General features: G+C 47.2%; 1 protein-coding gene and 1 long non-coding RNA gene across 7 annotated transcripts in view; one reads left to right on the forward strand and one right to left on the reverse strand.

Moving 5' to 3' along the window:
• Positions 1–8,060: 8,060 nt before the first annotated feature.
• LTO1 (LTO1 maturation factor of ABCE1) lies at positions 8,061–16,193 on the reverse strand. The gene is made up of 5 exons (XM_077286951.1): positions 16,038–16,193; positions 12,296–12,401; positions 10,777–10,847; positions 9,433–9,550; positions 8,061–8,457 (listed from the first exon to the last, which is right to left on the reverse strand). Exons 1-5 carry the CDS (start codon positions 16,085–16,087, stop codon positions 8,389–8,391), a joined length of 414 nt encoding a protein of 137 aa, XP_077143066.1. The 5' UTR covers positions 16,088–16,193; the 3' UTR covers positions 8,061–8,388.
• Positions 16,066–25,898, forward strand: part of LOC143806426 (uncharacterized) — a 269,413-nt gene continuing 259,580 nt past the window's right edge. For all 6 annotated transcript variants that reach the window (XR_013221450.1, XR_013221449.1, XR_013221452.1 and 3 more), the window contains exon 1: positions 16,066–16,204. This is a non-coding gene — a long non-coding RNA (uncharacterized LOC143806426). The remainder of the gene's footprint in view (positions 16,205–25,898) is intronic.

Consider the following 25,898-nt stretch of genomic DNA (forward strand, 5'->3'; position numbering starts at 1 on the left):
TAAGTGCCCCCTTCATTTTACATTCTATGTTTTCCCCTTGATCGCCCTACCTGTGGCTCTGCTGCCATTCACACTCTAGTAGTCGCTGACTGGGCTTTTCTTACAGCGATAATGTCATGTACATCCATTTGACCACTGCAGACCATCATCAGTCTTGGCAGTCCAGCGCTATACATGCAAGCTTCGATTCAGAGGCCAGTGATTGGCTGCAGCGGTCACATGGATGTACAGCGCGTTATCTGTGAAAAAGTGAGCCGGATTATCATTTTATAAAATATTTCCTGCAGGAACTTTAAATTTCTCACACAAACCCTTTTAGACTGGCTCAGTGAACGCTTATCCGCTGACTGCTGCAGCTGTCACTGAGCAGGTGCAGCAGCATAAAGGGCAGAGATAACTGCTCACGTGCTCCCTCTGCTGGTCACTGTCTGAACGGCAGGACTTAATTTGTGAAAATCGCACATCACACTGTTGCAATTAATTTTCTTGATTCATTTGTTGTTTATTGTTTTTTTTCCACGGTTTCATTATTTAACATCAAATTGGAGACGGAATATGGTTAGATATGCACCGCAGGCGTCGTAATAAATTTGGCGTGTTTCGACCTTTAATCCACCTGAGCGTTTTTCATGTTCCTTATCCCTTCAATTAAAGGGATTTTTCCGATAAGTGATGCCATATGGGGGACCGCTGCTTGTAGTAAAAGGGACACAGTGCTAGTTTAGTGCAGCACCCTCTGTATTTCCCTGCACAGTCCCAGGCATCACCATGATAATAAACTGATGGCGTATTCTAGCAATGTGGAGTAAAGAAAATGGTGCAAATCCACATGTGATCATCATTTAGCGCTGCACCACCTTCTACATTTTCAGAGCACAATGATGGACCTGGTCACCTGGCTGTGCCCTATTCAATAAGAAGGACCTGCAGAGCAGTACTCAGCCCAGAAGGTGGCGCTGCGCTGGAAAAACACAACAATGGGGCTGAAGCATACAATTAGATTGCAGCCGGACAATGACCCCCTAATCCAACCAATAGCATTAAGAACAAAGAGTCCGGGGGGAGACGATCCAGCCTTAGAGATCAATATCTGATGATGGAGGTGAATAGCGGTCACCAGATACTGATTTTGGAGGAAACGGGCAGTCACCAGATACTGATGGGACTTACATTTCTCTTTTATTCATTCACTTTCCATTTTATTAATTGACAGAAAATAAAAACTATTATCACTTATATAAAAGCTTCTTACTCTGCAGCATTTTCTCACTGCAGCATTATTTCCACACCTGCCTAAAACTTTGCTCACTGCTGTATATGTATATACACTGCTCAAAAAAATAAGGGGAGCACTTAAACAACAGAATCTAACTCCAAGTAAATCAAACTCCTGTGAAATCAAACTGTCCACTTCGGAAGCAACACTGTTTGACAATCAATTTCACATGCTGTTGTGCAAATGGAATGGACAACAGATGGAAATTATTGGCAATTATTAAGACACACTCAATAAAGGAGTGGTTCTGCAGGTGAGGACCACAGACCACATCTCAGTACCAATGCTTTCTGGCTGATGTTTTGGTCACTTTTGAATGCTGGTTGTGCTTTCAAAATCTTGGTAGCATGAGACAGACTCTACAACCCACACAAGTGGCTCAGGTAGTGCAGCTCATCCAGGATGGCACATCAATGCGAGCTGTGGAAAGGTTTGCTGTGTCTGTCAGCGTAGTGTCCAGAGACTTGAGGCGCTACCAGGAGACAGGCCAGTACACCAGGAGATGTGGAAGGGGCCGTAGGAGGGCAACAACCCAGCAGCAGGACCGCTACCTCAGCCTTTGCTGAAAGAGGAACAGGAGGAGCACTGCCAGAGCCCTGCAAAATGACCTCCAGCAGGCCACAAATGTGCATGTGTCTGCACAAACGGTTAGAAACTGACTCCATGACGATGGTCTGAGTGCCCGACGTCCACAGATGGGGTTGTGCTCACAGCCCAACACCATGCAGGACGCTTGGCACTTGCCACAGAACATCAGGATTGGCAAATTCGCCACTGGCGCCCTGTGCTCTTCACTGATGAAAGCAGGTTCACACTGAGCACATGTGACAGTCCGGAGATGCTGTAGAGAGTGATCTGCCTGCAACATCCTTCAGCATGATCGGTTTGGCAGTGGGTCAGTAATGGTGTGGGGTGGCATTTCTTTGGAGAGCCGCAGAGCCTTCCATGTGCTCGCCAGAGGTAGCCTGACTGCCATTAGTTACCGAGATGAGACCCTCAGACCCCTTGTGAGACCATATGCTGGTGCAGTTGGCCCTGGGTTCCTCCTAAAGCAGGACAATGTCAGACCTCATGTGGCTGGAGTGTGTCAGCAGTTCCTGCGAGATGAAGGCATTGAAGCTATGGACTGGCCCGCCCGTTTCCCAGACCGGAATCCAATTGAACACATCTGGGACATCATGTCTCGCTCCATCCACCAACGTCACGTTGCACCACAGACTGTCCAGGAGTTGGCGGATGCTTTAGTCCAGGTCTGGGAGGAGATCCCTCAGGAGACCATCCGCCGCCTCATCAGGAGCATGCCCAGGCATTGTAGTGAGGTCATACAGGCACGAGGAGGCCACACACACTACTGAGCATCATTTCCTTGTCATGAGGCATTTCCACTGAAGTTGGATCAGCCTGTAACTTCATTATCCACTTTGATTTTGAGCATCATTCCAACTCCAGACCTCCATGGGATATTAGTTGTGATTTACGTTGATAATTTTTAGGTTTTATTGTTCTCAACACATTCCACTATGTAATGAATAAAGATTTACAACTGGAATACTTCATTGAGTGATATCTAGGATGTGGGATTTTAGTGTTCCCTTTATTTGTTTGAGCAGTGTATATAACCCTGCACCCAATATGGGCATAACCAGGCTATATGTTATACACACATCTGCATCGCGTTCTGTCCATGTGAATGAGGCCTTATTCTCTGCATTATTCTTCCTCGCCCGCCATGCGGCAGCTGCAGCCGCTCATCTCTGGGAGAAGAGGAATTCTTTCTTCCTTCGACCTCTGGGGACTTTTTCTTGCAATTCCATTGTAAGATGTCGGGGCCGGAGAACAATGGCGGCGTGTGTTTCTATACTGCTGCTGGTGCAGGCGGCTCAGGCCATGTGACACCGTATACAGTGTTTTGTCATCTCAGGAATGCCTTTGATCAGGAGTTTTTGCAAGAGAGGAAAGAAAAAAAAGCCTGAAACTCTAATCCGTTCCCACAGTCCACTAAACGTGAGCTGGACCAACACTGGACAATGGCAGTGAGGCTTTGTGCCGGGACAATAAGACCCTCAATATTACCCGGCCCCCGACTCACCCCGCCGCTCACTAAACTTTTGTATTCCCCATAAAAAAAACAATTCTAGAGCATTTTTTGTATAAATTTACATTGGTTCGTCCCTCTGTTATTCCTCCTGGAAATGTAAGAACAACTGTACAGAGGATGTGACCTCCTCATTCTGATATTCACGGCTGATTGCTACAAGATCCGGCCAGAAGACACTTTTTGGAAACCCTTCTAGCAAGTGTCCAAAACCCTTTTTAAAAATTATTTCAATATTTCACAGTCTCTTTTTTTTGTAGCAGTAACCCCTTAAAATAAAATGATCATCTGTAACCTGGAAATAAGGGAGCACTTTTCCTGCAGCGCCTCCAGAGGAGAATAGAAGGACTGCATGCCGCATGCAATGCCGGGTCCTCCAGAGAAAGAGATGCTCTTTGTAGTCATGCTAGATTTTGGCTAATTAATTGAGTGGAAATAGGGGGTAATTTAGGGACCCTCAGCTGTCAGCTCGGAGGATGGGCACCACCTATAGGACGCCTATGTTTCATGGGCCGCCATTGTGACTTCTGTTTTCACCCAATTTCCGGTATTGTCTAATGAACATCAGGGCAGCGAGTGGGCAGTTTAGAGTGGAGTGAATGGGCAGATCAGAGGAGAGCGAGTGGGCAGATCGGAGGGGAGCAAGTTGGCAGATCGGAGGGGATCAATCACAGTGGAGAGGTCGGGCAGATCAGAGTGGAGCGAATGGATATATCGGAGGGGTGCGATCTGGGAGATTGGAGGGGAGAGGTCAGGCAGATCAGAGTGGAGCGATCGGATATATCGGAGGTGAGAGATCTGGCAGATCGGAGGGGAGCGAGCAAGCAGATCGAAGGGGAGAGGTCAGGCAGATCAAAGTGGAGTGATCGGACAGATCAAGGGTAGCGAACGGGCAGATCGGAGGGGAGCGAACGGGCAGATCGGAGGGGAGCAATTGGGCAGATAGGAGGGGAGCGATCAGGCAGATCGGAGGGAAGGATAGGGCAGATCGGAGGGGAGCAATCGGGCAGATCGGAGGGGAGCAATCGGGCAGATCGGAGGGGAGCGTCAGCCATTGTATCAGCAGGAATGCTGCGGCTGACATCTTGGTTTTCTGTCTGAGTCCATTGTTTAGATAGGGCCGTACAAGTCGTTACAGAGCCGCGGTCTTTTCACTATTGTCATCACTTCTTTCGTGTTCCTCCCACTTTCACATAGATTTTACTGTCGCTCCTGTAACAATTGGAAGGGAATGAATCCGTTCTTCTAAGCTAATCCAATTTGCTACAAATTTTCACACAAAATTTGGATTCTGATGGTCGACGATGTTGGTCGTGCTCCAACATGTGACCGTGTGAGGCCTAATCACTGGCGGGGTCCGGTGGAAAGAGACCGGAGAGGTACGAGGTGAGCGGGCCGAGGAGGAGAAGCGATTATGATTTTATTTAACTCTTCCTGCCAGATTAGATTCCCACTGAACTCATCTCTGACCCCTGAAATGAGCGAATCTGCAGAATTAAATTTCGGGACTTTCGCTCAACTCTAGTTCCATCATATCTGAAGAAGCGTCTCCATACACCCGGGTATCGATGGGTCCAGGACACGAGCCGCAATGCAGAGCCCCAATATCCTCTAATGTGAACATGGCCGAGGCCACAGCCGTCCCGTGGGCTGATCGCCAGAGCCAGGATTGTGTCCTTCAGCATGAAGCTGCTCTGTAGATACGTGGTCCGACGGGCAGGACACTGGGGGCAACACTCCTGCCATCATGTAATAAAACTCGCCATGTAACTTTCCCGGCCATATACCGCCCGATCCTGCCATCCCACCCAGTGAGAATCAGGCCATAATTGCAAAAGAAGTAGTCAGCGCCTTCCATTGCTACATCCTTTAACCTCTGCATTCCATTTTTGGAATTGCAGCTCAGATCCAATGAAGTGAATAGTTTTTGGAGAAACAATTCACGCTTTTCGCTGCCTGCAGCACCCCTTTAAGATGGAGGTATTGTAGGATCCTCATGGTGCTCCAAACCTAGTTGAGTTTGAGTCAAGAATAATGCCTGGGATGCAGAGTATTTTTGTTTTGCAATACAGGTTTGATCCTGTAGGTGGCGCCCATGCTCCACAAAACAAACAAACAGCTGGACGCAACTTAGCCGGATGTGCTGTCGCACGCTGACACCTACTGGACACATTCCGGTACTACAGAACACATCTGCCTTAGCACAAATAAAAAAGACCAATTCATCATCTGCATTCCTTTATTTAGTCACTTTTCTTTTTCCTTTTTTTTATTGGTTTGCGATATTTGTTGACTTTTTTGCACCAAATTCTGCAAAATAACCTGAATGTTGTGCAATATTAATTCTTTATTTTTTTGTCTACAACCTTTTTTCTATTTTTTCACTCCATAGAAGGGAGAAACTATTTGGGTTAAAAAAATAACATTTTTTTTTTTTAAATCACCATTGATGAATCAACTGAAAAAACCTGGAAAGCCTCAAAACCAACTATATACACTGTGTTCCAAATTATTATGCAAATAATATTTCCTCATATTTTCTCTAAATTACCTATCTGAATTGCAGTCATTGTTATTTTCCAGTCATCTACTATTCTAGTATAATTGCAATGTTTTGGAACAAACTGCCTATGAAAACAGTATCTTTTTAAAAAAAATAAACACTCAAAATGCATGTTCCAAATGATTATGCACAGCAGAGTTTTCAACCTTTTTTATTTTATTTTGAACAAAAAAATGACCAATTGTGAAGTTATAAGCATTATCAGCTTATTACAAAATGAAATCAAACAGTTTTCAAGTGAAAACTTTATTCTAGGTGATGTTACATTTGCACGTAGGACCCCTTGTGCGAAAGAAGCTTCTGAACTCTCTCGTCCATTGAATTTGTCAGTTTTTGGATGGTTTCTGCTTCAGTTGTTTTGCATGTGGACAGAATACCCTCCCAGAGCTGTTGCTTAGATGTGAACTGCCTCCCGCCATCATAGACACTCCTTTTGATGATGCTCCAGAGGTTCTCAATAGGGTTGAGGTCAGGGGAAGATGGTGACCACACCATAAGTTTGTCCTCTTTTATGCCCATAGCAGCCAGAGATGCAGATGTGTTTTTTGCAGCATGAGACGGTGCATTATCATGCATGAAAATTATCTTGCTGCGGAAAGCACGGTTCTTCCTCTTGAACCATGGCAGGAAGTGTTTTTAGAAACTCCACATAGATTATGGAGTTCATCTTTACCCCTTCAGGGATCATAAAGGGGCCGACAATCTCTCTCCCCATGATTCCAGCCCAAAACATTACTCCACCTCCTCCTTGTTGGCGCCTTAGCCGTGTTTTCATGGGGTGTCCATCAACCAGCCATCCTCCACTCCATCCATCTGGACCATCGAGCGTTGCACGGCACTCATCGGAGAACAAAACAGTTTGGAAGTCAGTCTCCATGTATCGTTTGGCCCACTGGAGCCGTTTCTGCTTGTGTGCAGTGGATAGAGGTGGTCGACAGGATGGCTTACACACAGCTGCAAACCTCTGAAGGACCCTGCATCTTGTTGTTCTGGGGACGTTGGAAGCACCAGCAGCTTCAAAAACTTGTCTGCTGCTATGACAAGGCATTTTTGCAGCTGCAATTTTAACCTTACGCAATTGCCTGTTGGAAAGAGTCCTCAATTTTTCCTTATCAGCACGCACACGTGTGTGCTGGGAATCAGCTACATACTTCTTGATTGTGCGATGATGACGATGAAGTGTCTTGGCAATGTTGATTGCAGTCATGCCTTGACCTAAATACTCCACAATTTGTTGCTTCTCAGCAGCCGACACATCCTTTTTCTTTCCCATTTTGGCAAAAAATGTAGGCTGCTTAATAATGTGGAACAGCCTTCTTAGTAGTCTTGCCTTTATTTGGACACACCTGCCAAACTAATTTGCACAGGTATCTGCAATTGCTTTCAGTGATATAAAGAGCCCTGACACACATCACCATCAATGAGTTTAAATGACAAACAAAAAAATTCTAACCTTATCACTCCTAAACACTTTGTGCATAATAATTTGGAACACAGTGTAGACAAAGAAGGTGCAAGTCCATTGATGAAACTTTATTCTCAGGATCTTTGGGGGTCCCAGTGATTGGACCCCCAGCAACAATTGAGTGATTTCATATCCTGGTGATACGCCATCACTTACTGATGTAGGAACACCCCTTTAAGGAACGTTAATATTTTCCCAGAGCTCTGTTCTAGCCATATCTGGTGGGCAATGACGCGATCAGTCAGGGTCCCCCTTATCAGGTCTGTCGTATGCACAGGATATCCACCTTCAGCAAGACCCCTAAGTCATGTGCAGAAATCATCGCACTCGGCCAAGATTCATTATTAGGTGGCTAAAAACAAACAACTAAAAATGCATAAAAATGGGGTAAAGTCCATGGATGCAGCCGCTGAGTAATTAATCACATGTGGGCAAAGACAGTTCCATTTTTGTTTTGTTGCGTTGGAGACCGACCACCGCCTGATAGACGGCACAACATGTGTAGTATTTACAAGCTATTTTTCCACTGTTTTGAAGCCGGCGGATTTCGCTGGAGCACGCTGTTACCTCCTAATCCCAGCAATGCTGGCAAGCTATAGACAGCAGCAGTGGTCGGTCTCCTAGGCAACAAGCTGTAAACAGAAGTGTTAATCTCACAAGATCGGCTGCAAATTTTAATAGGCAGGAAAATGCAAAAGTGCTCGTTTTTACAAGAACTATTTGACCATATCCATCTGTTATGGGGGGGATGGCAGCACAAACTACAAGTCTCAGCAAGCCCTGACTTCTTCACACCACCCTGAATTAGGAGCTTCTTGGTGAGCTCAGGTTTCGTCGTGGACCTTCAGGAGGTTACGGCTCGTTATGGGCAGTGGCACTTGGGGCACGGCTGCGTCACCAGCAGCATTTTCAGTCCTCATCTTTCTATACTGGACTTGGTCATGGCTCTGGGGCCGGGCCGGCTCGCCAGCACCCGCACAGTAGGAGGATCAGAACGAGAGTCCGGAGGCTTCATAGGTCACGGAGAAGTCGGGCTGAACGTTCAGCATGGAGCAAACCTGCAGGAGCAAAGCTCGAGTCACAACACAAACTGCAAATATTGTAGGACCAACGTAGACCCCCTTTAACCTCCCTGCTACTTCCTTGCAACAAACCATTTTTTTTAACAATGCTTGGACCTCAGTGTTATATGGCAGAGCCGAGGAAGCCCCCTCTACAATATGGCACCTTACAGACCCCCGCAGCACCACGGGCTCCGCATGAAACTCCCCTGCTGCACCGGATCAGAGGACCCTCTGCTCCGTAATGGGTTTTCACATTGACCCCTTCATGACCACACAGAGTAACTTTATGTGTAGGGAAGGAGCTCAGGAGCTGCGTTACACAGCCGGCACCTGCCTGTAACAGCAGCAGCAGCGATCAGAGCTCCAATCGCAGACGCTTAACCAGTTAAATGCTGCTATCAATTGCAGGATCATGTCCCCCAGAGGGAAGGGAAATTAAAAAAGTGAAAAATTAAAAATCAATAAATAATAAACATATAAGTCTGAATCTACTTGCTTTTCCCAATACAAAGAAAAAAAATATTTAAAAATGTACAATCAAGATATAAAAAAATAATTGAGCTGAATAGGTAAAAAAAAGTAATAATGGAGAAATGACGATAGGCCCCTGGAAAAAACAAAGGATCAGGCCTAAAATGATAGCGATAAAAGAGTCAGCTCGCCACACAGAAAAACAAAACCCAAACAACAGCTCCATTGAGGGGAGAAAAATAAAAATGTTCCGGTGCTCAGAAAATTGAATTTTCTTGAACCAGTAAAATATTTTTAAAAACTGAACAAATGTAGTAATGCCATAATTGTGCCGACCTGGAGAATCACGTTACAAAAAAAATGGCGCAGAGAAAAACGACAGCGCGACTAGGAAGGAAAAAAAAATAAATGGTGGATTCGGAATGTTCTCACGGAGTTCTAGAACTTCTGAGCGTCACTTATAGAAGGATGATGAGCGCAGGTGCCCCCGGCACTCACCTGCTTCACTTTCCCCCGGACCCTGGACAGGTCGTCCTGGAGCTTCTCATTAGTGGGGTCTTCTGTGGGGAAGCTCTGAATCATTTTTATCAAGGAATCCAGGATCTTTATTTTTTTTCTATAAGAAATGGAAAACAATAAAAAATCAGAATTGACTAAATCGTAAATAGCAGAATAGCAGCGAGTAATTCCAGGACCGGACGTTTGGATTATTGGTCATAAGTCTATATAAATGTCAGACGCCCAGGAGTCGATCAGCAGATTGAAGGTAGAGGACAGCGCCCCACATTGTGCGGTGGCTGCCCATGGTACTGCAGCTCTCAGCCACTACACTGTATACGGGGCTGTCCCTCCAATCAGTTGATCAATGGGTGTTGTCTCAATGTATCATCAGAAAGTGACTTATTGTGCCGATATCTAAAAAAAGAAAAAAACAACCGAAATCTGATGGACACTAAAAAATTATTGTATTGTGGTCCCGAGTTAGCCAGAAAAATCTACGCACAAAAGGTAAAAAAAAATGTAAGACTGATACCTTTATTGGCTAACCAGAAAAATGATACGTACATGCTTTCAGAGCACAGAGGCTCCTTCATCAGGCAGGAAGATGTCACAGCTCACCTCCTCCTCCTCCTGTACAATGACCTGACATGGCGCAGAGCATGCCCACAATACTCCCACATGGAAGTTATGCTGATGGCTATGGCTGTGAGGGAAGAGTGACAGGGACAAGGATCGCAGCACAATGTTCCTGACTGGCCGGCAGCCGGGCCGAGTGTGACAGCATGTGCTTCTATGCAGCCGTCACGTTCAGGTAAGGAGAGCCGCCAGCCAGTCCGAGCATCGTGATGTGATCGATCGTCGCCTGTGTTATACGGCCGGGTGACTCTTCCCTAAATGTAGTTAATAAAAGATTGAGCAAAACAGAAAATGGAATGAAAAAAAAAAACACAATAAATCAGAAAATGAAAACCGATTTGGAAATAAGAATATTAGCGTTGAGCAAAAAGATCTGCAGGACCCCGGTCCAGAGCAGACGTTGTCGGCAGTCTGTGGCCGCCAGACCAGGGCCATGAGAACTTCCTTCACCGTCACACGAATGCCAACCTCGGGATGTTTCTTGTGATTACTCGGCCCCCCGCGATGTCGTGACCAGGTGCCGGCATTCGAGTGCTGGTTGATGAAGTCCTCATGACCCTTGTCCGGCCACCAGACTCATTAGATGGGGCCACGGCCCTGCGAATGTTTACAGTCAACTCTAAAGAACGTGTGTGACGGAGAGTAAATGATAATACACGAGACATTTAGGACCACCAGCAGCACCGCCACAGTCCACGGGCTCACCTCTGCTTCTCATCGGTGATGGGCAACAGGAGGAGTCTCCACGTGGATGCAAATCCCAGATAACAACCGAGCTGGAAAACGCCAAAAATAATGAGATTAACCGACAACCCTCATGAGATCCATCATTACCTGACACTAAACATCACAGCTGAGGAAAAACAGAACGACCAAAATACTACAAGCACCAAACGGTGAAGTGATAACATCGACTATCGGGCAACAACAGCGCCAGTCAGCGGAGAGAAATATAAGGAAGCAAGGGATCGGTCAGATCTCAAAGAGGAAGCAGGAAAAATGAGCAAGCGGCAAAATGTGATGGCTCCATGGCGGAGTCAGAGCATCTCTAAAATAGGGTGTTCCCGGTATATGACAGGTCTTGTGGGGTGTTCCCGGTATACGGCAGGTCTTGTGCAGTGTTCCCGGTATATGACAGGTCTTGTGAGGTGTTCCCGGTATATGACAGGTCTTGTGGGGTGTTCCCGGTATACGGCAGGTCTTGTGGTGTGTTCCCGGTATATGACAGGTCTTGTGGGGTGTTCCCTGTATACGGCAGGTCTTGTGCAGTGTTCCCGGTATACGGCAGGTCTTGTGAGGTGTTCCCGGTATATGGCAGGTCTTGTGGGGTGTTCCCGGTATACGGCAAGTCTTGTGCGGTGTTCCCGGTATATGACAGGTCTTGTGGGGTGTTCCCGGTATACGGCAGGTCTTGTGGTGTGTTCCCAGTATGCGACAGGTCTTGTGGTGTGTTCCCGGTATACGGCAGGTCTTGTGGGGTGTTCCCAGTATACAAAAGGCCTTGTGGGGTGTTCCCAGTATATGGCAGATCTTGTGCAGTATTCCCAGAATACAGCAGACCTCACGGGGGGTTCCCAGAATATGGCAGGTCTTGTGGGGTGTTCCCGGAATACGGCGGGCCTTGTGGGGTGTCCCCGGTATACGGCAGATCTTGTGGGGTGTTCCCAGAATATGGCGGTTATTGTGGGGCGTTCCCGGTGTACAGCAGGTCTTGTGGGGTGTTCCTGATATGTGTGTAGTAGTTAGTACCTACTAATCTACCAAAATTGGTCCAAGGATGCAGATGGTTTTCATATTATGGCTAACCACTGAGATATATTGCAATAAGGAGACGCACAGGCACGAGGATGCCCAGGTGTAGAGAACGCAGAGGAGCGAGGATGCACAGACGCGGGGGATGCACAGGTGTAGGGGATGCAGAGCCGCGGGGGACGCACAGGTCAGTCTCTGTACTGTGGACGCAGTGAGGCAATGATGTAGTAACAGATAACGCTGCAGGAGGCGCCGATGTCTCGGAGAGGCTGTAATGAGCCGCAGATCAGGGAACGGTCTGTCCTGGTGACGTGTCCAGACCTGGTGTCAGAGCACTAAACCTGAAGTCATAAGACCAAAGGCAATAGAGGAAATGACTGGAGAGCAATCACTGCCCCAGGAGCTAAATATATCACTGGAGGTGTGATCACAGATAATGGGAGTAGTAGTGCTGGATGACAACACGGATTACCTCAGATCCAGCTCTCGCCCCATACATGGCTCCATATTGCTTCCCCTCCGTCTCACCAATGTGATTTCCTTCAGCAAATCCTTCTTCATATCCTTCCCCTCGGTATCTGCAGGCGTCACAGTACGAAGATCAGATAAACTGCTGAAAATCTAGGAAGGTTTCATCAACCCCTGACGTGGGATATCAGGGACAATAATGGGGTCCAGGGCGCGGGTTACTAATGCGGCCCCTTGTAAGAAAGCAGCAGCATGTAAGGGCATGTTGGCTGCAGTTTGCTCCAGAGCAGCGCTCCCGGTCACCTGGCTGGAGGGCAGAAGGCCGCATTCACTTACATGAGCATGAACTCACCAGCCACACAGCAGTGGGATCTGACAGTAAACCAGCGCTGCATTGTCAGAAATGGTAATAATATCCTGTAAGAAGAGAGGACTGGGCATATCTAAAATCCAACATGCCTGATCCTTCATCCACAGGATCCCCTGAGAGCCATGACACCACCATCAGCTGTAATCGTCAACTTCAGCGAACTTTGGTCTAATGTTTAAGGAGCTGATGTAATTGCAGCAAACCCCCAGCTGTAAAAAGAGGTACTGCCAACATTTTTACCAAAGAAGTGAATGGAAAGTGTGTGTAACAGTGCGGGGTCACACGGCAGAGATATGCAGCGTCACCTGACTCATCACATTACACAGCTCCTATGGAATGCAGCTGTCGCAGGGTACGTAAGACGTGTGCAATGTGCGGAGCGGAGCCACATGTCCGGGTCTGCAGAGCAGCAGGAATAGATCTGCAATGTAATGGAGGTTTCTAGCTTTATGAAAAGCACAGGATAAGTGATAACGTGCTGATTACTAGGGGGTCCGACCGCTGGAACCCCCACAACCTGGCTACGACAGGGGTTGCTGCGCATGCGCCCAATCACTGTCTGTGGGACACGAGTGCAGCTCTCTTCTAACAGGGGGCTCTAGTAATCAGCCAGTTATCGCACAGCATCAGTGGGGGTCCCAGTGGTCAGATCTCTAGTAATCAGTCAGTTATTGCCGAGCATCAGTGGGGGTCCCAGCTGTCAGACCTCTAGTAATCAGCCAGTTATTGCCCAGCATCAGTGGGGGTCCCAGTGGTCAGACCTCTAGTAATCAGCCAGTTAACGCCCATCATCAGTGGGGGTCCCAGTGGTCAGACCTCTAGTATTCAGCCAGTTATCGTCCATCATCAGTTGGGGTCCCAGTGGTCAGACCTCTAGTAATCAGCTAGTTATTGCCGGGCATCAGTGGGGGTCCCAGTGGTCAGACCTCTAGTATTCAGCCAGTTATCGTCCATCATCAGTTGGGGTCCCAGTGGTCAGACCTCTAGTAATCCTCCAGTTATCGCCCATCATCAGTTGAGGTCGCAGTGGTCAGACCTCTAGTAATCAGCCAGTTATTGCCGGGCATCAGTGGGGGTCCCAGTGTTCAGACCTCTAGTGATCAGCCAGTTATCATCCATCATCAGTTGGGGTCCCAGTGGTCAAACCTCTAGTAATCAGCCAGTTATTGTCCATCATCAGTTGGGGTCCCAGTGGTCAGACCTCTAGTAATCAGCCAGTTATCGTCCATCATCAGTTGGGGTCCCAGTGGTCAGACCTCTAGTAATCAGCCAGTTATAGCCTGTCATCAGTGGGGGTCCCAGTGGTCAGACTTCTAGTAATCAGCCAGTTATCGCCCATCATCAGTGGGGGTCCCAGTGATCAGACCTCTAGTAATCAGCCAGTTATCACCCGTCATCAGTGGGGGTCCCAGTGGTCAGACCTCTAGTAATCAGCCAGTTATTGCCCGTCATCAGTGGGGGTCCCAGTGGTCAGACCTCTAGTAATCAGCCAGTTATCGCCCATCATCAGTGGGGGTCCCAGTGGTCAGACCTCTAGTAATCAGCCAGTTATCGCCCATCATCAGTGGGGGTCCCAGTGGTCAGACCTCTAGTAATCAGTCAGTTATTGCCGGGCATCAGTGGGGGTCCCAGTGGTCAGACCTCTAGTAATCAGTCAGTTATTGCCGGGCATCAGTGGGGGTCCCAGTGGTCAGACCTCTAGTAATCAGCCAGTTATTGCCCGTCATCAGTGGGGGTCCCTGTGGTCAGACCTCTAGTATTCAGCCAGTTATTTCTCATCATCAGTGGGGTCCGTGGTCAGACCTCTAGTATTCAGCCAGTTACTGCCCGTCATCAGTGGGGGTCCTAGTGGTCAGACCTCTAGTAATCAGCCAGTTATTGCCTGTCATCAGTGGGGGTCCCAGTGGTCAGACCTCTAGTAATCAGCCAGTTATTGCCCATCATCAGTGGGGGTCCCAGTGGTCAGACCTCTAGTATTCAGCCAGTTATTGCCCATCATCAGTGGGGTCCCTGTGGTCAGACCTCTAGTAATCAGCCAGTTATTGCCCATCATCAGTGGGGGTCCCTGTGGTCAGACCTCTAGTATTCAGCCAGTTATTGCCCGTCATCAGTGGGGGTCCCAGTGGTCAGACCTCTAGTATTCAGCCAGTTATTGCCCATCATCAGTGGGGGTCCCAGTGGTCAGACCTCTAGTATTCAGCCAGTTATTGCCCATCATCAGTGGGGGTCCCAGTGGTCAGACCTCTAGTAATCAGCCAGTTATTGCCCATCATCAGTGGGGGTCCCAGTGGTCAGACCTCTAGTATTCAGCCAGTTATTGCCCATCATCAGTGGGGGTCCCAGTGGTCAGACCTCTAGTATTCAGCCAGTTATTGCCCATCATCAGTGGGGGTCCCAGTGGTCAGACCTCTAGTATTCAGCCAGTTATTGCCCATCATCAGTGGGGGTCCCAGTGGTCAGACCTCTAGTAATCAGCCAGTTATTGCCCATCATCAGTGGGGGTCCCAGTGGTCAGACCTCTAGTATTCAGCCAGTTATTGCCCATCATCAGTGGGGGTCCCAGTGGTCAGACCTCTAGTATTCAGCCAGTTATTGCCCGTCATCAGTGGGGGTTCCTGTGGTCAGACCTCTAGTATTCAGCCAGTTATTGCCCGACCTGCGGGTATTTGACCATATTCCAGGTTGGCAATGACGCTTTCCGCTGGAGCCACAACTCATGTGAACAAAACACTTGTGCAACTTGTCCGCCACTCGCAGTCATGCGACTGTTTAAGAGCTGCAATAAAAAAACAGCAAAGGCAAAAGTGGCCGAGTCCTGCATCATGTCCAGAGCGAGTCACGTGCGACCTGCGACGGCGCATCCAACATATCCGTGTGACGTCCGCCGGTGCGACACCACAGAAATCGTCAGATGTGACGACTCCGGCTACAAAGTGACAGTGAGGCCGCATCGGCTCTAATGATTCCTGACACAGGATCACTAATCTTCCCAATGTGCTGGATTTTCTTGCTTTATTGCATTTGTGCCTTTTTTTCCATTTTTTTTAAATATTTTTCCTCTACGCCTTTTTTAAAAAATCTATTTTACGCCTTCCCCTGCGGCCCCGAAGCACAGTGAACTTTGTGAGTTCTCGCCCTTTCCAATACCTGAGCTTGCTGTCAGTGAATGGAAACACAACAATGCCAGCTCCACTGCAAAAAATAAAAATAAATAATAGATGTTTCTATCCACTGCAGCAAGCAGATCTCCTGAAACTATTAGGGGGAAGTATATTACAGACGTGCAGAACTTCCTGTTTACACATCCGTGCTGTGGGGGTCACTCAGGAAGTCGCCGCTAGATGGCGCCCGCTCCCCCGTGGCATCGCTCGCTCACCTCTCCTCACACATCACAATCCCCCCGAACAGGTCGTCCGCGCTTTCCATGGTGACGAGACGTGAAAGAAAAGGAACCTGATGTTACCGGACCGAGTTGTCGGGGGAAGACACAGAGCCGAGCACAGAACAGGAAGTAGATACGAGCAGACTTCCGTTACTACCAAGGTATGACGAAACTCTTAGGCGGGGCTTACCGTGAGGGAGAGAGGGAGCGACGGTGCCGCTGTAGGGTCTTTTGTGGCCTGTACGGTGGTCTCTCACTCAGTGAAGATTCCGTATGATGATGTATGGCGCTTTCTGTAAAGAAAAAAATAGTATATATAATGTGTGTGTGTGTAATATAAAAAAGTGAAAAATAAAAGGTAAATATAGATAATTCTAAAATAATATAAAAGTATAATATAAAAATATAGTAAACTGTAATTTTTTTTACATATACTTTACTATATTTATATATATTTACTTTTTTTAAAAGTAAATATAAAATATTTTTTTTACCTTATGTTTTTTACATAGGGTAAATTTTTTTATCTATTATATCTTTAAAGAAAAGTTAATATATAAATAATATTACTTTTATATGTAAAGTAAAAATAAACTATTTTTTAAATAGAAAAAATAAAGCTACTTGGAGGCGGCTGTAGGGGGCAGTCTAACACCTTGTGTCTGGGCTCTGCTAGGTCAGGACTCGGGAGCGCAGGTGTGCACAGAGCCTAAGGCTGCGTTCACATGAACGTTTGGTGCTTGTGTGAACAGACAACATGCCCACCTTGGTGCAGAACTAAAAGTCTGGTGATTTTTTAATTTTTTTTTTAATAAGATCTGAGAATCTGCACGGGAAAAAAACTCAACTCTTGCATGCTTTTTTTCCAGCCTAAAAGGCGGGGAAAAAAAGCATCAAAAAGTGCACAGTTCAGCGTCTCCCGCACGCTGGGCAGGAGTTTTCATGGAGTCGCATCCAGTGAAACTGTTAAATGAAGCGGATTTTCTGCACCAAAAAAAAGTGTTTTTGCTCCATAAAGAGGTTTTCCCCAAAACTTTATAAAGAGGGTGAAAAAGGACAGCAACGCTCAGCTGCTGTAATTCATTATTTGTTGATTTTTACAGCTTTTTTTTTTCCCCTAAGGCTACTTTCACACTTGCGTTTGGAGCCGCTGCGGAGGGCTGTGGACTTCCTCTGTGAAGCTCCGCCTATTTCTGCATGTGGCCTGTGTACCTATATTTAACATTAGGTACGCAGGTCGTGCCGCAGTACGCGGATGCTGCCGCATGTGTCGTTTTGACGATGCGGAAAAAAAAAATTGCTACGAGCTGCGTCCTTCGCTGGTCTCCGCATCGTCAAAACGACGCATGCGGCAGCATCCGCATACTGCGGCACGACCTGCGTACCTAATGTTAAATATAGGTACACAGGCCGCATGCCGGCCGCATGCAGAAATAGGCGGAGCTAGCGGCGGAGGGCGGGGCTTCACAGAGGAAGTCCACAGCCCTCCGCAGCGGCTCCAAACGCAAGTGTGAAAGTAGCCTTAGGCTGTGTGCACACGTTCAGGATTTTTTGCATTTTTTCCCCACGTTTTTTCGCTATAAAAACACTTAAAAACGGATACATATGCATCCCATCATTTATAATGCATTCCGCAAATTTTGTGCATATGTTGCATTTTTTTCCACGAAAAAAACGCATCGCGGTAAAAAAACGCAGCATGTTCATTAATTTTGCAGATTTTTCGAGTTTTTACCGCTATTTAATTGCATTGGGAAAGCTCCGAAAAAAAACGCGAAAAAAAAACGCATGCGGATTTCCTGCAGAAAAATATAATTTCCCACCTTTCTTAGTACATTTTTGCAAAAGGAGTTGTGGAGGATCAAAAAAAACCCATGGGCTCTGTCTTCCAGGAGCTGCACCTCCCCTGTCTATGGGTTGTCTAGTATTGCATCTCAACTCCATTAAAGTTAACCCATTCCCGACATGCGTGCGTACCTGGGCGTGTGTACTCCGAAGCTGATCCTGCTCCATAGATAGCAGGTGCCAAGACTAACCCCAGTCTGTAGCTGCCGTGATCTGAGCCAGCTCCAATCCTGGCAGTTTAGCTCTGCAGTTAGGAGAAGGTGGCTGTCACCCTATTGTCGCAGGTTTCCGGTGGGTTGTCATGTCAGTTTACACCCTTAGGCCGGCCTCACACTAGCGAGTTTTACAGACGTATGAGCGCATAAACTACGTCCGTAAAATACGCATAACACACGGCCCAATGATTCCCTATGTCCCAGCTCCTATCAGCCGTATTTTACGGATCCGTATTATACGGTCTTGTACGGCCGTACAGAATCGCAGCATGCTGCGTTTGTCACCGTATTGCGCAAAAAAAATCGCCAATGAAAGTCTATGGGGGCGAGAAAAATACGGATTACACACGGACCAGCAGTGTGACCTGCGAGAAATACGCACCGGTGTTAGAGAGAAAAGCCGGTAATTCAATTGCCGGCTTTTCATTTCTCCTTCCCAAACCCGACAGGATATGAGACATGGTTTACATACAGTAAACCATCTCATATCCCTTTTTTTTTTGCATATTCCACACTACTAATGTTAGCAGTGTGTATGTGCAAAATTTTGGTTCTGTAGCTGCTAAAATAAAGGGTTAAATGGCGGAAAAAATTGGCGTGGGCTCCCGCGCAATTTTCTCCGCCAGAGTGGTAAAGCCAGTGACTGAGGGCAGATATTAATAGCCTAGAGAGGGTCCATGGTTACTGGCCCCCCCTGGCTACAAACATCTGCCCCCAGCCACCCCAGAAAAGGCACATCTGGAAGATGCGCCTATTCTGGCACTTGGCCTCTCTCTTCCCACTCCCGTGTAGCGGTGGGATATGGGGTAATGAAGGGTTAATGTCACCTTGCTATTGTAAGGTGACATTAAGCCAGATTAATAATGGAGAGGCGTCAATTATGACACCTATCCATTATTAATCCAATAGTACGAAGTGGTTAATAAAACACACACATTATTACAAAGTCCTTTAATGAAATAAAGACACAGGTTGTTGTAATATTTTATTATTCTCTTAATCCAGCTGAATACCCTCGTTCTGTGAAAAAGTAAAAATAACAAATCAACAATATCTCATACCTTCCGATGATCAGCCACGTCCCACGAAGTAAATCCATCTGAAGGGGTAAATCATTTTACAGCCAGGAGCAGTGCTAAAAACTCGCTCCTGCCTGTAAAACCCCGGGTACTGAATGGAAAGCAGGGTGATCTGTAGTTACCTTGAGTTGCGGTGATGCGCCCTCTGCTGGATGTCCTCATGAACTGGAGCCTTGGAAAAGTTCCCACGCTCGAGTTCATATGAGGACATCCAGCAGAGGGCGCATCACCGCGACTCAAGGTAACTACAGATCAAACTGCTTTCCATTCAGTACCCGGGGTTTTACAGGCAGGAGCGAGTGCTTTAGCAGAGCTCCTGGCTGTAAAATGATTTAACCCCTTCAGATGGATTTACATCGTGGGACATAACGACGGAAGGTATAGAATATTGTTGTTTGTTTTTTTAACTTTGTTTCAGGACGATGGTCTTCAGGTGGATTAAGAGTCTAATAAAATATTACAACAATATGTGTCTTTATTTCATTAAAATACTTGCAAATAATGTGTGTGTGTTTTATTAACCATTTCGTACTATTGTATTAATAATGGATAGGTGTCATAATTGACGCCTCACCATTATTAATCTGGCTTAATGTCACCTTACAATAGCAAGGTGACATTAACCCTTCATTACCCCATATCCCACCGCTACACGGGAGTGGGAAGAGAGTGGCCAAGTGCCAGAATAGGCGCATCTTCCAGATGTGCCTTTTCTGGGGTGGCTGGGGGCAGATGTTTGTAGCCAGGGGGGGCCAATAACCATGGACCCTCTCTAGGCTATTAATATCTGCCCTCAGTCACTGGTTTTACCACTCTGGCGGAGAAAATTGCGCGGGAGCCCACGCCAATTTTTTACGCGATTTAACCCTTTATTTTACAAGCTACAGCGCCAAAATTTGGCACATACACACTACTAACATCAGTAGTGTGGAATATGCAAAAAAAAGGATATGAGATGGTTTACTGTATGTAAACCATGTCTCATATCATGTCGGGTTTGGGAAGGAGAAATGAAAAGCCGGCATTTGAATTACCGGCTTTTCACATACATCGCGCTGAATTAAATATAAATACAGAATATATATATATATATATATATATATATATATATATATATATATATATATATATATATATATATATATGTGTCTCAATTATATATATATATATATATATATATATATATATATATATATATATATATATGTATATATATATGTATATATATATATATATATATATATATATATATATATTATATACAGCGCCCCAGAGTCCTGGTCGTTGCAGTGCTGATGCTCCGCCGCTAAGGGGAGTGTTGGTACGTCTGATGGCACTGAAGGAGTTCACCTGACCAGGTATCACAGACACCAATACACTTCATAGTCTGGCCTCCAGTGGGAGCTAAGGGTGCTATGTGTTAGGCCACTCCTCACAATCTGGTAAAACTGGGGGTTAGATAGGAAGTGAGACAGAAAGCTGACTGGGTTGGAACCAGGCAACATCCTGTGGCAGAGGGTGTTGCAGGGGAAGATTCAGGGGGGGTCCCTGTCGGGTGGGATCCTGACAGAGGCCTAGCGAACAGAAAGAACGTTACGGGACCGCGCCTGCACTTCATTGCGGCGGTACCCCAAGAAAGGACAAGAAGCGAGGTTTATTGTGAAGAGTGAGAAACGAGATCAACGCAACAAAGAGAAAACACCAGTAGGAGTCGTGCTGTAAGACCGAGGCAACATCCTACTGAGGCGCGTAGCCAGTGGCCGGAAACGCCGAGGAAGTATTGAGCTCCAGGCCTTACTTCAAACCTACGGCAGGACAGTCAGTTATAGGCGGGCTGTCTCACCCAAATCACCTAAGCAGACATAGGGGGCAACAGTTGGAGAGGGGCGACTCTAGGGTCCCGGAAGACCTCCAGGCCTACCCGTCATACGGGTGCGTCCTAGCCATATCATCTGGGGGGACGGAGAAGAACATCAGAATCAGTTGTGAGGGAACTTCAGAAACAGACACAACAGTTGTGAGGACTATCCCGTGGTGCTAAGCAGGCAAGGACTACAACACACAAGCGCTAGAAGGTAGGCACAGATTTCCACCTGCAAAGGGAACTCTGGAAGTGCCATCGGACCGGCCGGTCTCAGACAGCCCTGTTAACCGTACTCCGGATTGAGGATCCTGAAGCCTTCGGTAAAGAGACTGCAACCTGGTGTCCTCGTTATTCACCGCGACCTGCACCACACCACATCATTCTCAACTTTCACTGGACCCCCTCAGCAGGGTCACGGACCGGGTCTAGCCACCGTGACAGCCCCAGAACCGAGACAGAGAGGCCCGGTACCGGGTACCCCTCGGCCCTGCGGCAGTGGGGGCGCTCCAACCATATATACTGTATATATGTTTTAAGTAACATTTGAGCACATAAATCCATTAGATGTCGGTTTTGCAAGCCTGCGAGAAAATATCGCAGTACGGATGCCATACGGATTACATACGGAGGATGCCATGCGCAAAATACGCTGACACACCCTGCCTACGGATGACATACGGATCACTATTTTGGGGACTTTTCTGCGTATTACGGCCGTAAAAAACGGACCGTATTTACATACGCTGAGTGTGACGCCGGCCTTAGGGTATATCTTTGTACATAATCTAATTTAAATCACTCCTCTTTATACCACTCATCAGATAAAAAAAAAATGTGGTCTCGCTGCATCAGTAAGGCTGCCGTCACACTAGCAGTATTTGGTCAGTATTTTACATCAGTATTTATAAGCCAAAACCAGGAGTGGAACAAATAGAGGAAAAGTATAACAGAAACATATGCACCACTTCTGCATTTATCACCCACTCCTGGTTTTGGCTTACAAATACTGTGGTAAAATACTGACCAAATACTGCTAGTGTGACGGCAGCCTTATAATCTAAACTATTATGCAAAAAAGATGTCAGAATTGCGGTTTTTCATTTATCATCACCTCTCCAAAAATGTGATCAAAAAGTCACCTGTAACCCCCCCCCCCCAAATAATACCAATAAAAAAAAGACATCTCAGTCTCAGCAAAAAAAAACTCTTAAAAGCTCCGACAAATGAAAATACAGACATTATGAGTTTCAGAATATGGAACACAAAACCATTTTTTAATTTTTATTTTTTTTTAAAAGCTGGAAAAAATACACAAAAAAAGTATAAATGTGTTCCTGACGGAATTCTGCCCTGCAGTAAAATGACATTTTTACCGTACACTGAATGTGAAAGTCAAAAACAGTAGTATCGCCGTTATTTCTAATTCCCTTAGTATTTTTTTACATCCATTACAGTGTCATCAAAACCTCTAAAAATAAAATTAATAAATAACCGATCCCTCGTTACGACTTTGTCGACGGAAAACTAAAAAAGTTGTAGCTCCTGAAAGTCGTGAGTGTGCTGGTGGCTGTCCATCAAAGAGAGAGCGACCTCCTCAGGAGAAGAAGGTATCGAGGTGTAAAACCAGGCAGGACTGCACAAAGGCATGTAATCCGCGTTAAGCCGCGTGCCTTTCAGGATATCCAGTCCGTCTTTACGTGTAATATGATCTCATTTTCCTGTTTTTTCTATTGTTTCCGCTGCGTTTGATATTTAGATTCGTTTTGCACATTTTTTTTGTGCTTCTTCCCTGTGTAATACGGAGATAAACCCTTTAACCTTCTTAATTTGTGCACTAAGCCTTCTATTGTGAGTGGGGAAGAATACTGCCCACACACAGTAGACAAAAAGAGGGGTGAAAAAAAAGCTTTTTCAGGTTTGATTTTTACCTGGTCTTTAACCCCTGAAGTCCCGTTTATGATGCATTTAATTGTCCCTTTGGGTATGTTGGCAACATTGTACCTGTGGGCATCAGTGCAGTATGGGGCAAATATACACTGCTCAAAAAAATAAAGGGAACACTAAAATCCCACATCCTAGATAACACTGAATGAAGTATTCCAGTTGTAAATCTTTATTCATTACATAGTGGAATGTGTTGAGAACAATAAAACCTAAAAATAATCAACGTAAATCACAACTAATATCCCACGGAGGTCTGGATTTGGAATGATGCTCAAAATCAAACTGGAAAATTAAGTTACAGGCTGATCCAACTTCAGTGGAAATGCTTCAAAACAAGGAAATGATGCTCAGTAGTATGTGTGGCCTCCATGTGCCTGTATGACCTCCCTACAACCCCTGGGCATGCTCCTAATGAGGCGGCAGATGGTCTCCTGAGGGATCTCCTCCCAGACCTAGACTAAAGCATCCGCCAACTCCTGGACAGTCTGTGGTGCAATGTGACGTAGGTGAATTGTGTGAGACATGATGTCCCAGATGCGCTCAATCGGATTCAGGTCTGGGAAACGGGCGAGCCAGTTCATAGCTTCAATGCCTTCATATTGCAGGAGCTGCTGACACACTCCAGCCACATGAGGTCTGGCATTGTCCTGCATTAGGAGGAACCCAAGGCCAACCGCACCAGCATATGGTCTCACAAGGGGTCTGAGGATCTCATCTCGGTACCTAATGGCAGTCAGGCTACCTCTGGCAAGCACATGGAGGGCTGTGCGGCCCTCCAAAGAAATGCCACCCCACACCATTACTGACCCACTGCCAAACCGGTCATGCTGAAGGATGTTGCAGGTAGCAGATCGCTCTCCACGGCGTCTCCAGACTCTGTCACGTCTGTCACATGTGCTCAGTGTGAACCTGCTTTCTTCTGTGAAGAGCACAGGGCGCCAATGGCGAATTTGCCAATCCTGGTGTTCTGTGGCAAATGCCAAGCATCCTGCACGGTGTTGGGCTGTGATCACAACTCCCATCTGTAGACCTCAGGCCCTCAGACCATCCTGATGGAGTCGGTTTCTAACCATTAGTGCAGACACATGCACATTTGTGGCCTGCTGGAGGTCATTTTGCAGGGCTCTGGCAGTGCTCCTTGCACAAAGGCTAAGGTAGCGGTCCTGATGCTGGGTTGTTGCCCTCCTACGGCCCCCTCCACATCTCCTGGTGTACTGGCCTGTCTCCTGGTAGCGCCTCCAGCCTCTGGACACTACGGTGACACACAGCAAACCTTCTTTCCAGTCCACCACCTGACAGCACCATTGGAGGACGTCCTTCTTACCCTCAGTGGGACAGGAACCACAAGCGTTTAAAAGGACCCTCCCCACTCCACCCACCAGTGTTTTTCCTGTCCCACTGCGGATAGGAACGGCAAGCGTGTCCTCCGACGGTGCTGTGCAGATGGTGGGGATCGGGGGGCCCAGCCTTTCCCTTCCCCGCCGTAAGATATCTGCGGCTGATACCTGCTATGGGGGGTCCCTCAGCCTCCCCAGTGTAGCGCTGCTCCTGGGGTCGGGTCCGCTTCCTCATGGGGGCTCTCGGTCCGGGTGCCTGTCTGACGGGGAGTGAGTGCGGCGGCCGCTTCCAGCAGCGGCCGGATCCAGCATGCAGCCGCAGCTTCTCCAGCGACCACTTCCAGGCGGCCGCTTCCGGGTCCAGCGGCCGCGTCACTTCCGGTCGCGACGGCCGCGTCACTTCCGGTCGCGGCCAGCGTGGAGGATGGCGCCGGCAGCAGCGCCGGCCTCGGTGAGGGGCACAGCGCGGTCACCGCAGCGGCGGTAAGGAGGGCAGGATCAACCAGGTAAAACCTATATAAACTCACTAGGGGGGTCTGTATGCCGCCGGCCATCCTGACAAAGGAGCACTCGGCTATACGTTCAGGTTGTTATCTTCACTATGGAGGAGACTGCCAGACCTGAGGGGACTGACCAGCTTCAGGGGCACGTGAGTGGGCTATGTAAAGCCATACCACAAAGCTCACCCCTCCCCCTGCTTCCCTACCTACGTACCCCCACATGTATCTCTATTTATCCTAGGCAGAGCCTCCCATTTCCACAGCCGAAAGGAAAAAATCTGGGAAAAATAAATGCCCATTATGTGCCACTAAGTTTCCGGAAAATTGGCGGAAACCATTGTGCAAGTCGTGCACATCCAAAATTGTGGGTGATGAGCAGACGACGCTACTATCCAGTATGAGGACCATGATTCGACAAGAGGTTCAGGCTTCTATCTCAAGCTTGAATCTTCCCCAGGCAGCTCAGTCAGAACCGCAGACTTCACGGAAGAGGCCAAGGGAGTCTAGCCCCTCTTCCGAGGGTGAGGTTTCGGAGGATTCTGACCAGGAAGAAAGAGACGGATCTTTGGGCAGAGGGAAGAGATATCTCTTCTCTGCAGCAGACACAGATGAGCTTCTTTATGCTGTGCGTAACACCATGCAGATACAGGACACGCCAGAGGAGACCTCGATCCAGGACGAGATGTTTGGCGGATTACATGCCCAAGTGACAAAAGTCTTCCCCGTCAACAACCACATCCGTTCCATGATCCTGGAAGAGTGGCAGGAAGCGGAGAAGAAACTGGTGGTTCCCAGGGATTTTAGACTTCGTCTGCCCTACAATCCAGAGGACATTAAAGTGTGGGATGAAGTTCCCAAGATCGATGTTCCACTAGAAAAAGTGGCGAAGAAGACCTCAATCCCATTTGAGGACTCTTCCGCATTAAAAGATCCTATGGATCGTAAAGCGGACGGTTTGCTAAGGAGAACTTGGGAGTCCTCCGCAGCAATAATACGGGCCAATATAGCGGCAACATCCGTAGCCCGGTCAATGCATTTATGGATTGACGATTTAGAGGATCATCTCACAGC

The sequence above is a fragment of the Ranitomeya variabilis genome, chromosome 2 (genome assembly GCF_051348905.1).
Source record: "Ranitomeya variabilis isolate aRanVar5 chromosome 2, aRanVar5.hap1, whole genome shotgun sequence".
NCBI classification, from domain to species: domain Eukaryota; kingdom Metazoa; phylum Chordata; class Amphibia; order Anura; family Dendrobatidae; genus Ranitomeya; species Ranitomeya variabilis.

Coding starts and splice junctions, on each gene's coding strand:
- LTO1 (XM_077286951.1), bottom strand. CDS start 16,087: ATGGAAAGCGCGGACGACCTGTTCGGGGGGATTGTGATGTGTGAGGAG. Junction 10,848..12,295: donor GGGCGAGAGCTGGATCTGAG/GTAATCCGTGTT, acceptor GGCGTTTTCCAG/CTCGGTTGTTATCTGGGATT. Junction 9,551..10,776: donor ATCACCGATGAGAAGCAGAG/GTGAGCCCGTGG, acceptor CATTTCTTATAG/AAAAAAAATAAAGATCCTGG.